At 42.0% G+C, this 14,430-nt stretch overlaps 1 protein-coding gene across 2 annotated transcripts in view; it reads left to right on the top strand.

Moving 5' to 3' along the window:
• Positions 1–14,430, top strand: part of galnt13 (UDP-N-acetyl-alpha-D-galactosamine:polypeptide N-acetylgalactosaminyltransferase 13) — a 142,473-nt gene that overhangs the window by 26,643 nt on the left and 101,400 nt on the right. For both annotated transcript variants that reach the window (XM_058787984.1, XM_058787983.1), the window contains exon 3: positions 1,979–2,147. In XM_058787984.1, coding sequence (XP_058643967.1) covers positions 1,979–2,147 — 169 coding nt within the window. The remainder of the gene's footprint in view (positions 1–1,978; positions 2,148–14,430) is intronic.

Here is a 14,430-nt window from a genome sequence, read left to right as displayed (position 1 = left end):
CACATGTTGGTAGAACTTTGGCAAAACTGTCTTTAAGTTTGCGTGGTTGAAGTCACCGGCTATGATGAAAAAGCCGTCTGGGTTATTTGTTTGTTGTTCGCTGATGGCGCTGTACAGCTCACGAAGCGCGTCCTTTGCGTTTGCGCACGGGGGGATGTATACCGCGACAATAACAATGGTCGTGAACTCCCGCGGCAGATAGAACGGTCGACACTTCACAAACATAAACTCCACCAGCGATGAACAGTGTTTTGACACTACCCCAGCATTGTTACACCATTCTTTGTTGACGTACACACACAAGCCACCGCCGCGAGTCTTACCAGACAGTGATGAATCTCTGTCCGCGCGGTAGCAGGTTAGTCCGTGCAGCTGAATGGCGGAGTCCGGGATGTTGTCGTTCAGCCATGTTTCAGTGAAAACAAACACACAACAATCCCTTGTCTCATGCTGTGTAGATCGACTGAGTTGAATTAAGTCCAGTTTGTTTTCCAGAGAGCGAACGTTTGAGAGCATGAGTGTTGGAAGAGCCGGTCTTGTGGGGTTTTCCCTCAGCCTAGCTCGTATACCTCCGTGCTTACCGCGCTTCCGTCCTCTCTCACACCGCTTGCGATGCCGCCTTGTGCGGGTAGCAACAGTAGGCGAGGCCGCGGTCTCGAGGTCCGGCTTCAGCAGTAAACAGAGGCCTCGTAGCTTCTCAGTAGCCGCCGGCGAGAGTTGGTCTTTGTATGCGTTGCCGATATCCAAAAGTCTTTGGCGATCATAGATGAGTTTAGGAGTGATTTCCTTATGAACTAGCGGTAAATTTACACTATTTGGAGACGAACAGACGACATTAAAAGACAAAAAAGCACCGTCTTTGGGACCTGGAGCAGCCGCTGCGTCTGAACGCGCCGCCATCTTGGTTTTCCTTGGGTTCCCTGTGTATGTTTATTGAGATTTTGGTTTTGCCCTTCGGGGTGGTTTGATTTGTTTATTTTCTGTTATTATAAGAATAAAACCCATCTTTTGCATTTGAGTCTTTGCCTCCCATTCATACCGTGACAGAGCTTCACAGCCCTTTGTTTTTATGTCAGTTCTAAAAGATTTCAGATGAGAATGTAACTAATGTACTGTGTTCATGTTGATTTGCTTGCTGTCTTTGTAGTCTCTGTTTGATAACAGCGTTAAGTCAAATTTCAAGGACAGAAAGTGTCTATGTTGACAGATCCTATAACATGGATCAGTGGTTCAGAACACTGCTGCCAGTTTAGACGGGTTTTACCTGCAGTGGAGCCACTGAAAATCTGCTTTGTGTTCAGTTCAAACCACACTATAATATCAGTCAAACGGACAGTTGTGCTTTTCTGAGCTTATTCATTTTAGTATTATTTATATTAACTTGTATATTAATTTGAATTTATATTATTATTTTAATTTGTAGCCTCTTTATCTTATATCTAAGTCAACCTGTTTTTGCAACCAATTTTATTTCCATATGTGAAGTAAACTGTAAATATTAATGTCCAAGTGAAAAAGGACACTCAACAAGAAATAATGCAAGGCGGGATTCATTTTATACATTGGGAATTAATTGGATGACTGAAAATGAATGTCTATATGACAGGTGGTTGGAGAAGAGTTTGTAATGTAAGCTGAAATAGAAAGTATAGTTTCAGAGGCAGAGCAGGTTATTGCACAATAAGACCAAGCCTGCGAATTACGACAATACATTTTGATTTCATTATGGCTTTAAAGTGCATTTTTAATATGAAGATGAAAATAAATTAGATCAACTTATTACCATAACTATTAGCATGGGAATAGGCATGGCAATTGCACATTACACCTTTATAGATGTCATAACTGACACTTTTCTAACAAACTGACATGAGAGAAAATGTGTAGAATAAATACATGGGCACATGTTTTGGCCAGGGTACTAAGCAATGTTTATAAATAATTCACACTGACTGCTGTCCTGCTTTCTGTGTTCCAGCGGTGATGTCCCGCACCCATGAGGCACCAGGTGAAATGGGGAAGGCTGTGGTAATTCCCAAAGAAGAGCAGGAGAAGATGAAAGAGCTCTTTAAAATCAATCAGTTCAACCTTATGGCCAGTGACATGATTGCACTCAACAGGAGTCTGCCAGATGTTCGGCTGGACGGGTGAGTGTGTGTGTGTTTGTACAGACAAATGCTCCATGATCACATTAATGACACTGATCGCAGGATCCAATCAGCTGCCAAGGCAATCTCAACAACACAAATTCAATTCAGTATTCATTAGGAAAACAATGACAAGAAACACAAATAGAATTTTTATGTTTATTTTTAAATTTATAATAAGCAATAATTTGTTATCCTCATACAACATGGTACATGTACACAACATGGTTTTGTGGTTAGTTGCATTTACTGTAATTATGGGATGGATAGTTACCTAGAAATTAATAGTTAAATTTGTCATCAGCCCCACTACTTTGTTTAAATTAGAAACTCAATTTTTCACACGAGAATCCCTGCCCTCATGGGAAATAAATTTGCCTCAAGGACTCATTTCAATATGATACATTTTCAGTATAAATGTTATTTTTCAAGTGAATTTTTCCCTCTCATGAACCCAATGGATCTGAGACTTTATTTTACATACTTTGGTTGAAGGTCTTTAACAGCCGGTACAATTTTTTTTGTGAAAGTTTGCAATGGCCAGTTGATTCGACCCACTGAAAAGAACTCCAGACAAACTTTGCTATAGCCAGACTTTGCTATGTCACACCTGTTCATTCTTTTGCTTGAAGTATATTGAGGCTCTATGACTCTAACTCCTTAGATGTATTGATACATGCGAGTTATTGTTTAATTGCTTTTCTTTCTAGAAAGTGACTCAGCTTGCATCTTATTCACAATAAAAGCAGCAGGCTAAAGAAGGGTGAAGATCACACACTGCAGCAGTTTCAGAGAGAGATATTTGTGTTTCCTAACTCTCATGGATGCAGTATGGTATTTGTCATTGCAGTGGTACAAGTTTTGTGGTTTTGTAGACACATTTGAAAGCTAGCAGTTTTCATCCCTCTATCTGTCTCAGTGCAGCGAAAAAGGTCTTTATGGAATCTAAAGAGCCATCTGAGTTACATAATGAAATCCCAGAGAGCTGTTAGAGCAAAACATGCCACATTCATCTGGTGTGTTTGAGTTATGCCACCATTTAGCTCACTGAAGGCCATCACCCGCATACATTCACTCCTTCATTCCCTGCATTCACTGATGTATGTTTCTCTTGGAAGAAACATTCTACATTTTTACCAAAGATCTGGCATTTTCCTTTATGTCTTCTACTTAGTTTTAATGCTTAATGCTAAGGCAATTTTAAAGCCTTGAGGAAATGTGTAGTTTGTATGACAGTTAAATGCTTCAAGGAAACTCGACAATAAAAACAGCTCGATTTTTACATTTCCTTAAGAAAATGTCAGTGGAGTTTGCCTGTGCTAAACTCACCACCAAAATACTAGGTTCCCTATCGTACTGCGTTTTGCTTAAGACGCTAAGGGGAAAACACCTCAAGGTTACGTATGTAACCCTAGTTCCCTGAGGGAACGAGACGCTGCATCGAACACTTTGGGAACGCCTTCAGCGTGACCACGCTCTGAATCACATGTGTAATCAGACCACTGGATGGGCGAGATGTCACAGGCGGGGTGACGTAGAGATGAGGGAGCTTAAAAGCACATGCGGTGAATACAGAGGCAGCTTCTGGTAGAATGAGGGAAGAGCTTGCAGGGATGCCGGAAGTATGGCAGGAGACGCAGCGTTTCATTCTCTCGGGGAACTAGGGTTACATATGTAACCTTGAGGCATTCCCCTTCAGGAACTCGAGCTGCGTCAAATGCTTTGGGAATGAGAATGCCCACGCCGCCAGACTTTCAAATACCTGCCTAGTGTGGAAGAGCACAGCTAAGGCGAGAGAACAGAGGAGCCGGGAGTGGCATGCATATCGAGGTCATAGAACCTCACAAATGTGAGCGGTGTGGACCAACCTGCAGATTTACAAATGTCCCGCATAGATGCACCCATCAGGAAGGCCCGGGGCCACATCCACAGTTCCAAAACTCCGGGTGGGGGGAAGGCCCCTCTCCTGATGGAAATCTCCCACAGAGAACCATAGAGAAGGGAAATCAGGTCTGAGAAGCATACTCGGCCCAGCCAGACCGGGGCTATCTGTCCGGTGCACTCTCTCTAGAACTCCCGGGAGCCGTGCGATCTGGGGAGGCGTATAGACGAAGCCTCGGCCAAGTCTGTTTCCAGATGAGCTCCACCACCTCCAATAACTCTCTGCAGCGAGAGGAGACCTAACGACACCCTCAGAAATGGTCGAGGTCTTGGAGCGGAGGTCTCAGCATGACAACTCTCTAATCCAGGGGTGTCAAACTCATTTTCACTGAGGGCCACTTCAATATTATGGCTGCCTGGCGATGCAAGTTTAGTCTTTCGCTCTGCTCACTTTGCCACATATTGTATGATCCTGTCAGTAAAATTTGAACCACTCTGCATTGGACCCATCATGAGTGCTAAGGCAGACAAAGGGGATCGGAAAAGAGAGATTGAGCAATCGCCAATGAAGAAAAAATTCAGAGATTCCGCCATCTCCAGAGAAGACCTCGACGATGCTATCGCTAGCCGTATTGAACTAGCATTTAAACAACAGCAAAGCACTTTGAATTCGGTTGTGAATTCGGCAGTAAGAGATGCGATGGACTCTGTACTGATTCCAGCATTGCGCGAACTGCGTGAGGACATACAAGCGACCAACAAGTCTGTTAAAAAGCTAAGAGAGGAGTTTGAGGCCATAACTACCGCGGCGTAGCAGACACGTGACCGCGTTGATTCTGTGCAAGCAGATGCACGTGAGGATAGGAGGGCAGTCACGGACATAAGAAATCAGCTGGAGCGACTCACCGAGAAGATGACGGATATGGAGGACAGGTGCATGAGGAACAACGTCGACTGGTGGGGCTGCCAGAGGGGCTGAGGATCCGGCGGCTGGTTTCCTCAGAGTTCATCTTCCCAAGTGGATTCCTTCCTTGTGGGGCCGTGACATTGAGATTGACCGGGCGCACCGCGTGTATGACGGAGGGAGAGGCTCCGATCGGCCGCGCACTATTATCTTCCGTGTACTGAGATGGCATGACAGATCAGATATCCTGAAGGGTGCTCGGCAGGCCTATCCGGTGAAATGCGCACAGAACAATGTCACACTACTATTTTTTCCCGACTTTAGTCCATCTACAGCGATCAGGAGAAAGGCATTTGGTCCGGTTTTGAAGAAGATGACAGCGCTTGGCCTCGAGCCCTTCCTCATCTATCCGGCGGTGGTTAAACTACGGCACAAAGGGGAACAGAAAAGCTTCGATTCCCCTCAGAAAGCGGAGGATTTTATCAGCTCCCTGTCTCAGCAGAAGACATACGCCGCGGTTCTGCGGGGCGGCGAGGGGGGAACAGCGGCCGCTGTCTCTCCGGTCCAGCGGGAGGAACTTGATGGCCGGGATGGACATGGTCCTAGCTGCCCAGTAGGGGATGATGGTAGGATGGACATGGACGCTTGCTAACTCTATTTTTTGCTTTTTCTTCTCTTCTCTCTACTACTGAGATATTGTCCCTATATATCCGGTACAACGATCTCGTTGCTGGTAAGACTGACACTCCTTTTTTTTTCTCTCTGTCTCTTTTTTGGAGGGGACTAATTGAGAGTAGGTTTAATTAAAAATATTTTTTGGCTGTGTGGGCCTTTTGGGAGACATGTCTTGCGTCGGTCACTAACCATCACTATTTTTGTTGCTCAGTCAGACCTATGTTCTCGGTAATGTGCGGTCTGAGTTGTTCCTCGTTTATAGTTGTTGGTTGTTCAGGTTTTTATGTTGTTTTACTTTTACAACAGACATTTATACTGTTATTTATTTTACCTTATTTCTAAAGGGATTTTTCATCTAGGAGGTTTGGTATCTAAAATGCACGTCAGCGTTTACATGCTATTTACAGAATGGAAGTGCTTTTTTTTTTTTCATTTATTGAATACAATTTAGGGATTGTGAATATTCAATGCATACTCTAAATATTTTATCACTGAATGTGAATGGTTTAAATTCCGCTGTTAAACGAACCCGTGTGTTAGAATATTTACACCGTAAGTCTATTTCCTGTGCCCTAATTCAAGAGACGCATTTAAAACAATCTGACGTGGCACGTTTTCAGAATAAATATTATAAATTAGTGGCTTTTTCCTGCGCTCAAAATAAAACTAAGGGGGTGCTTATCCTTGTTAATCGAAAGTTAAATTTAACAATTGAACACCTTGGTAGTGATGAGAAGGGTAGATTTGTGTTTATCCGATGCAAAATATATAATAATAGGTTAGCATTGGTCTCTATTTATGGTCCGAATGAGACAGACAGTGCGTTCCTTACACAGATTTCCAAAACATTACTTGAGCAGACTGACTGCCCATTAGTTGTGGGTGGGGATTTTAATGCTGTCATAAATCCTGCTTTAGATAAATCTCAATCTGATACAACAGCCAATCCATCTTCTAAATTACTGAATAAATTTATCACGGAGCTCAACTTAATCGATCTTTGGAGAATTCAGAATACTAAAGCTAAGGACTTCACTTTTTTTTCTAATAGACATAAGACTTTCTCTAGGATAGACTACATATTTCTCAGCCCATGTTTAATTTCGTCGAATTCCTCCATCTCTATATTACCAATTTTATTATCTGATCATTCTGCTGTGTTGTGCAGTGTTCCTCTTTCCGATGTTAAAGCCAAAGCCCTAGATGGCGCTTTAACATATCATTATTAAGTAATCAGACTTTCATTACTTCATTAAAAGAATATATTAAGGAATTTCTTGAAATCAATATGCCCTCTGATGTGGATCCTCAAATAATGTGGGAATCGACTAAATGTGCCATACGAGGATTCTGTATATCTTTTCTTCTACTCTTGCCAAAGCGAAAACTTACCAATTTACACAATTAGAAAATAAAATACAATCATTGCAAAACCTACAAAACAACATTTTACTGAGCAACAGGCTACACAGTTGTCCTCTTTAAAAGAAGAATATGATTTACTTTCACACTCAAAGGCGGAATTTATTTTACATAGGACTAGGCAAAAATATTATTTTGAATCAGAGAGACCTAGTCATTTATTGGCCCTTAGGTTGAAAGAATGCGAGTCTAAGGCATATATTAGCGCAATAAAATCATCGGATGATCAGGTCACCATGAATCCTGCGGCAATTAATGACATATTTAAAGGTTTTTACATGAATCTGTATAAAGCCGAAACAGATTTTGATGAACCAATTTGTAAGCAGTATTTAGATAAATTGGAACTGCCTCGGATCTCACAGATGGATAAAGAATCTTTGGAGGCCCCATTAAGTTTGGAGGAGCTTCACGTTTCTCTAAAAGCCTTCAAAAGGGCAAATCGCCAGGTCTAGATGGTCTCCCCTGAATTATATTTAGAAATTTGGGATTTGGTAGGGACACTTATGCTTAATTCATTTAATTTTGCGATTGAACATGGGGTTTTCATAGAGATCAAAAACATCACTGATTTCATTACTTCTTAAAAAGGAAAGACCCATTAGATTGTTCCAGCTACAGACCGATTTCGCTTATCCCATGTGATCTTAAAATCTATGCTAAAGTTTTTGCTTTTCGTATGGAGAAGGTAATTCATAGTCTGATCAAGGAGGACCAAACTGGTTTCATCAAGGCGCAATGCATCTGACAATATCGTCGACTCCTTCATATTCTTGACTTTGCAGACTCCCACCCGACCCCTTGTGCGGTCTTTTCACTTGATGCAGAAAAAGCCTTTGACAGGCTAGAGTGGAATTATATGTGGGCAGTTCTGCAATGTTTCGCTTCGCGAACACTTCATTTCTATGATTAAGACATTATACCACTCACCTGCAGCATCAGTCATAACTGGTAATATTATTTCCCCGTTCCCTTTGCAGCGGGGAACAAGGCAGGGATGTCCGCTTTCCCCTTATTGTTTTGTCTATCTCTTGAACCCTTAGCACAAGCCATCAGGAAATCTGAAGTATCGATTAAGATTCATGATCATAATCATAGTATTTCGTTATACGCTGATGATATTATTCTATATTTAGACCACTTTGATGTTTCAGTCTCTAGTGTAATTAAGGAATTTGATAATTTTAGTAGCTTATCAGGATATAAAATAAATTGGAGCAAATCTGCTTTAATGCCAATTAACAATGTTAAAGTCAATTCTTCTATTCCCTCATTTATCCCTATTAAGGAATCTTTCATCTATTTGGGCATTACCATATATAAAAACATTCATAAGATTGCCAGAGACAATTTTAATAATATCTTAGTTAAAGTCAAAATGACATTCAAAGATGGAAGAATCTTAAAGTCTCTCTTCAAGGAAGAATTTCCACTGTTAAGATGAATTTGTTACCTCGATTTCATTTTTTTCTCTATGCTACCACTTTCTCCCCCTCCAGGTTATTTTAAGGAGATTAACTCCATAATTTCTAAATTTATCTGGAATGATAAATGCCCCAGAATTAAACTTACCACATTACAACATCCTAATAGCGCAGGAGGACTGGCTGTACCAAATTTTGAACTGTATTATTGGTCGTTCCAGCTTAAGGCTCTTCATAATTGGGTTGATCCTCAATCTACAGTTTCTTGGAGAGTGATTGAAGCTGACAAGGTTAAACCAAATAGACTCCAAGATATGTTATTTACTGGCACAGGAAAAAAAGGGGATAAGTATAAATTTGGTCCGGTTGTGGCCAACTCTATTAAAATCTGGAAAACGGTGGAACGTCGGATAGGAGGAACCTTCAAATTTTGTAATAGTACACCTTTATGGCACAATTTTAATTTTGTATGCGGAAATCGTCCATTTGTCCAACCCTCTTGGTCCTCTTTAGGTGTAAACACATGCGGTGATATATATGATAACCAGGGCCTATGTTCATTTCAGACATTAAGAACCAAATTTTGTCTACCAGCATCCGCATATTTTGTCTTTCTTCAATTACGTTCTGCTCTCAAAGCGTATGGAGTTCCTTGGGCATCTCCCATCTCCTCTCATCCTATGCAAGATTGGATTGCACCATCTGTTGGTCGGCCGTCTGTTTCTTTAATATATAATAAGATTATTGATTGCATTACAAAACCTCTTTCTATTAAAACTATTTGGAATAGGGAATTATCTGACCTTAATTTATCTGTCGACTGGGAGAGAGTGTGGTCTAATCTCAGTTTAACATCTAAAAATCTGGCTCATCGTCTTATTCACTTCAAAGTCATTCATAGAGCATACATAACTCCTTACAAAAGATTTAAAATGAAACTACAACCGAATCTCAACTGCCATATATGTAATACTACATCATCAGGTACTTTTCTGCATATGTTTTGGGAATGTCCTGTCGTCATCAGTCTATGGACACATGTAAACCTGGTTTTATCATCCTTATTGCAAATGGATTGGTCTGTTAATCCAAGTTTGTGTCTTCTTAATGATGATTCTGATCTCTGTATAACCTCAATGCAAAAGAGAATGATGTTTGCTGGTTTTACAGCTGCGAAGAAGACAATAATACAAAACTGGTTTACACCGCACATGTGTGGAAAAACATATTGGATCCGTAGTCTCCTGCACATAGTGGCTTGTGAATGTACAACAGCACGAATCAATGGGGCCAAGCCTTCTACCATCGATGCTTGGCAGTGCTTTCTTTTTTATATACGTGACTGTATAAAGGAGTGACTTTTGTGTTTTTCTTGCCTTTCCCTCTTTCCCTCCCTTTGATTGGACTTTGAGATATTGAGTATGTGTCTGTTGTTGTTTTTATTTATTTATTTATTTTTTTATTTTTTTTTTATTTTGGATGTTATGTATAAAAAAATAAAATAAAAATGTTGATAACAAAAAAATAAATAAAATAATAATAAAAAAAAAAATATATATATTATGGCTGCCATCAAAGGGCCGGTTGTAACTGTAAGACTGTACAAATGTTACTACTCCTTAACATATTGTTAAATAACTGTCTCTTAATTTTATTATTACTTATTTAAGTTAAAAATATTGCATATGCATTTGCATAGATGTAAAAAATATATGTTATTGCCCTGTATTATTTTAACATAAATCCTTTTAATTTATCAGGTTAAGAAATCCAAATTACTCCATAAATCAAAGTAAATAAAGACAAGTATCATCAAACACAGGTCATTGCATTAACTTTGTTAAAACTTTTTTGTTACATTTATGGCACAACAAATAATTATGAGCTGCTAAGAATGTGTGACAGATAAATGAACCTGGTCTCATGAAAGTGCGTATAGCATGATTTTCTGTTTCTATTTGGCATGCATTATATATGCAGAAACTGACTTTGGCCTGCATATGATACGCAATCAATGCTTGTAGTAGGAAAAAAAGAAGTGACAGTTGTACCCCACTCCACCCACCCCAAAATAAATAAATAAATACAAACTAAAGTACTAGTTTTAGTTTTTTAAAAGGTACTTTTTAATTTTCATAATTTGCAAAGAATGTAAACAGTGCCAAAATAAATAAATACATTTATTAATAATTGTTTGCAGTTCAATTCAGATTTATTTGTATGGCACTTTTCATGATACACTGTTGCGAAGCAGCTTCACAGAAAATTAACATCTCTACATTACATTTAGAAGTTCACAGCAATTTTAATCAAAAAGAAAAAACAAATTGCATAAGTCAATCTGCGATACCAAACAGGAACACAGGGGGACGCCAAAAGACCACTAAATGAACTACCTTGACCTGACTGATCCAGATTTACTAAACCACTGACTACTATGTAATCTAAAACACTTTCAGCCAGCATCCAGTACAAAACACTCGTGCTTTTAAGCCAAATAGCTTGCTGATTTAAAAAATTTTTTACTGACATCTATTATCTATTACTACTATTATCTTCTCCATCTCTGGTGAAATCGACTGAGGTACCTCCGCATTAGCACTGTTTTGAACTTACTGTTTGAATGCATTCGCTTATTGGATCCTTAGACTTTCCAGGAGTTTACCGGTTGACCTGATCGCAAAAAACCTGCTTCTTTTTATTTTCATAATGTATTGTTTTCGTTCAAATTTACTGATTCAAATTAGTAATTATTATTTTATTACTCTGTGCTAGGGTGACCATCCTATAGATCTATTGCAGGACAGTAGATGTGATTTTGTGGGACAATGCGGGAGACGCGTGAAACGGATACATTTAGACTACTACTCTTATGCTGTGTAAATACTGATTTACATTAGTTGGCATATGCGCCAATGTATGTTTCTGCCAGTGGATGGCCACACTCCAGGTTGAATTTATTAAACTCAGGCGAGAAGATAATTTATGAGCGCACACATGTCTGATCGATAGATAGCGCATCTTTTTTCTGTGAGTGTGAATGAATGGGAATCCACCTGCGAGCGGAGAGATTTGCGCTCGCGCATTTGATGCGCTCTTGCATAGACCATATAATGCGCTCTGGACATTTGTCATTAAAATAACTCAATAAAAAACTGCCTCAAACAAACTATTAAAACGAGAAGAAAGTCGTGTCTGAAAGCTGCAATCGATTTTTTAATTTGTTAAATGAATGGAGAATATTGTATTTTTCCATTTCCGTCGGTGGTGCTCGAGTGAGGTCTGCACTTATTCCTTTGAGCCGTCCTCAACCGAAAAACTTCACACCCCTAATCCTAACCATTGAATATCATATGCACACCAAAGTCAATTTCTGTGTATAAATAGAACGTCAAATAGAAACAGAAACTTGTGGTACTGATACGCACTTTCATAATATACGATATAAAGCTGCACAGATTTTTTATTTTAAGACAATCATATGCTCTCACAGGCCACATAAAATTATGTGGGGGGCCGGAATAGGCCCGCGGGCCTTGAGTTTGACACATGTGCTCTAAACCGAGAGGAGGCCTAACTACACTCCACACACCGGACATCTTGTAAGGAGGTTCACCTAGAGCTTACCACTCACAAATGCTGTCCAAGCAGAGCTCTGGCGAGCGGAGGCCTCGAAAACTCTCTGCAGCGAGAGGAGACCTAACAACGCTTGCAGTGACCGTAAGGAGGGCCCACACAAGGGTCTGGTGTGCCAGCCTGTAAAGGGGGGCGTGAACACAGACCTCCTTGGTGGTTGATGTAAGAAACCACTGCTGTGTTTTCGGTGCACCAAACACATGGTGGCCTCCTAGGTCCGGGAGGAAGTGTTTCAATGCTAGAAACACAACCAGCATCTCCAGGCAGTAGATGTGCAACGTGAGATGGCGGCCACTCATGACCGCACCCCAACCGGTGAGGGACGCGTCTGTCGTTAACGTTACGTGACGTCAAGGAGCTCCCAGCACCGGGTCCTGTGACAAGAACCAAGGTTTCCTCCACATATCTAAGGCACAAAAGCATCGCTGCGTGATCTTGATCATGCGAAGCGGATTTCCCCTCAGGGAAAACCCCTTGGTCTTGAGCCACCACTGTAGGGGTCTCATGTACAGCAGGCCAAAAGGTATCACATTGGATGCAGCTGCCATCAGACCCAACAGTTTCTGAAACTGTTTGACAGTAAGTGACTGGCCTTATCTGACTTTCACGACTGGAGTGAGGATCGACTCGATACGAGCAGGAGACAGCTATGCCTGCATTGTGGTCGAATCCCAAACCACACCCAGATAAGTGGTTCTCTATAGAGGAGAAAGCACACTTTTCTTGGCGTTTAGTCTTAACCCCAGCTCTTTCATGCAGGTGAGAACGACATCTCGATGCCGAACCGCCACCTGCTCCGATTGAGCTAATATCAACCAATCGTCAATATAGTTCAGTATGTGGATACCCTGGAGTGTTACTTTCACATCCAGATAACCCCCAACCACAGACGATTCTTGAGATTCACCTTCGAGGGAGTGGCTTATCAATACACGGTCCTTCCCTTTGGACTGTCCCTAGCTCCTCTCACTTTCACGAAGTGCATGGATGCGGCTCTTTCTCCGCTGATACAGATAGGAATCCGCATTCTGAATTACCTCGATGACTGGCTCATTCTGGCCCAGATGGAGGACGAGCTACTATCTCACAGATCCTTCCTTCAAAGCCACTTAGAATGCCTGGGTCAATTTTTCCAAGAGTGTGCAGTCCTCCAGCCAACGGATATCGTTCCTGGGAACAGTTCTCAACTCAAATGAGGGTGGTAGTTGCGCCATTATAGCATAGTTGCACTGGCCATTCAGCAGCTCATTGCCTCATTCAAAATTGGAGCCTCTCAGCCTCTCAATGCATTTCAAAAGTTGCTGGGCCTCATGGCCTCTGCGTCTCCGGTACTTCAGTTGGGCCTGCTCCGCATGCGGCCCCTTCAGTACTGGCTGAAACCACGTGTTCCGCCTCACGCCTGGTGTCTCGGACACTTTCGTGTCAAGGTGGGCCAGGCCTGCATAGCAGCTCTGGTCCCTTGGAAAGACCCTCAGTGGATGGAACGGGGCATGCGCTTGGGAATCATCTACAGAAAGAAGGTGGTCTCGACAGACGCTTCCAACACAGATTGAGCGATGCCAAACCGGCTTTCAGACACTGGTCGAAAGAGGAGGGTCAGCTTCACATCAACTGCCTGGAAAAGCTGGCAGTATGTTTGGGCCTTCGCACCTTTCTGTCAGACCTGAGGGGACACCACGTCTTAGTCCGTTCTGACAGCATGACTGTGGTGTCTTATATAAATCGCCAGGGCGGCCTCTCCTCGAAGCGCCTCTTCATTCTGGTAGAGTGCCTCTTGGAATGGGCTCAGTTCAACTTGTGTTCACTGAGAGCAACGCATGTGCCGGGCAGGTTGAACCAGGGAGCAGACATGCTATCTCGGAGCAATGTCCCCTCGGACGAGTGGATGCTCCACCCACAAACGGTTCATAGAATCGGGGAGATCTTCAGCAGGGCAGAGGTTGACCTCTTCACCTCAACTCTCATTGCCCAACTTATTTTTCGAAGGACAAGGATGTGTTGGCCCACAACTGGCCCAACCTCCTCCTTTACTCTTTTCCCCCGATCGCCCTGATCCCAAAGGTAATCAGGCGAATCAGGGAACAGAAGCACAGGGTTCTGTTAGTGGCCCCGCTCTGGTGGAGCTGTCTCGGCTGCTCTCTGCAGCCCCGTATCCCATCCCCCTGAGACGGGACCTTCTCTCTCAGGTGAACAGAACAATATGGCACCTCCAGCCAGAGCTGTGGGCTTTGCACCTTTGGCCTCTCGATGGGAGCCTACGAACCTCCCCGAGAGCGTTCTAAATACAACCTCTCAGGCTAGGGCACTGTCTACAAGACGACTCTGTGCCCTTAAATGGTCT

The sequence above is a fragment of the Onychostoma macrolepis genome, chromosome 09 (genome assembly GCF_012432095.1).
Source record: "Onychostoma macrolepis isolate SWU-2019 chromosome 09, ASM1243209v1, whole genome shotgun sequence".
Classification (NCBI taxonomy): domain Eukaryota; kingdom Metazoa; phylum Chordata; class Actinopteri; order Cypriniformes; family Cyprinidae; genus Onychostoma; species Onychostoma macrolepis.
The sequence above is the reverse complement of the archived record's forward strand: the minus strand, read 5'-3'. Positions and strand labels throughout refer to the sequence as shown.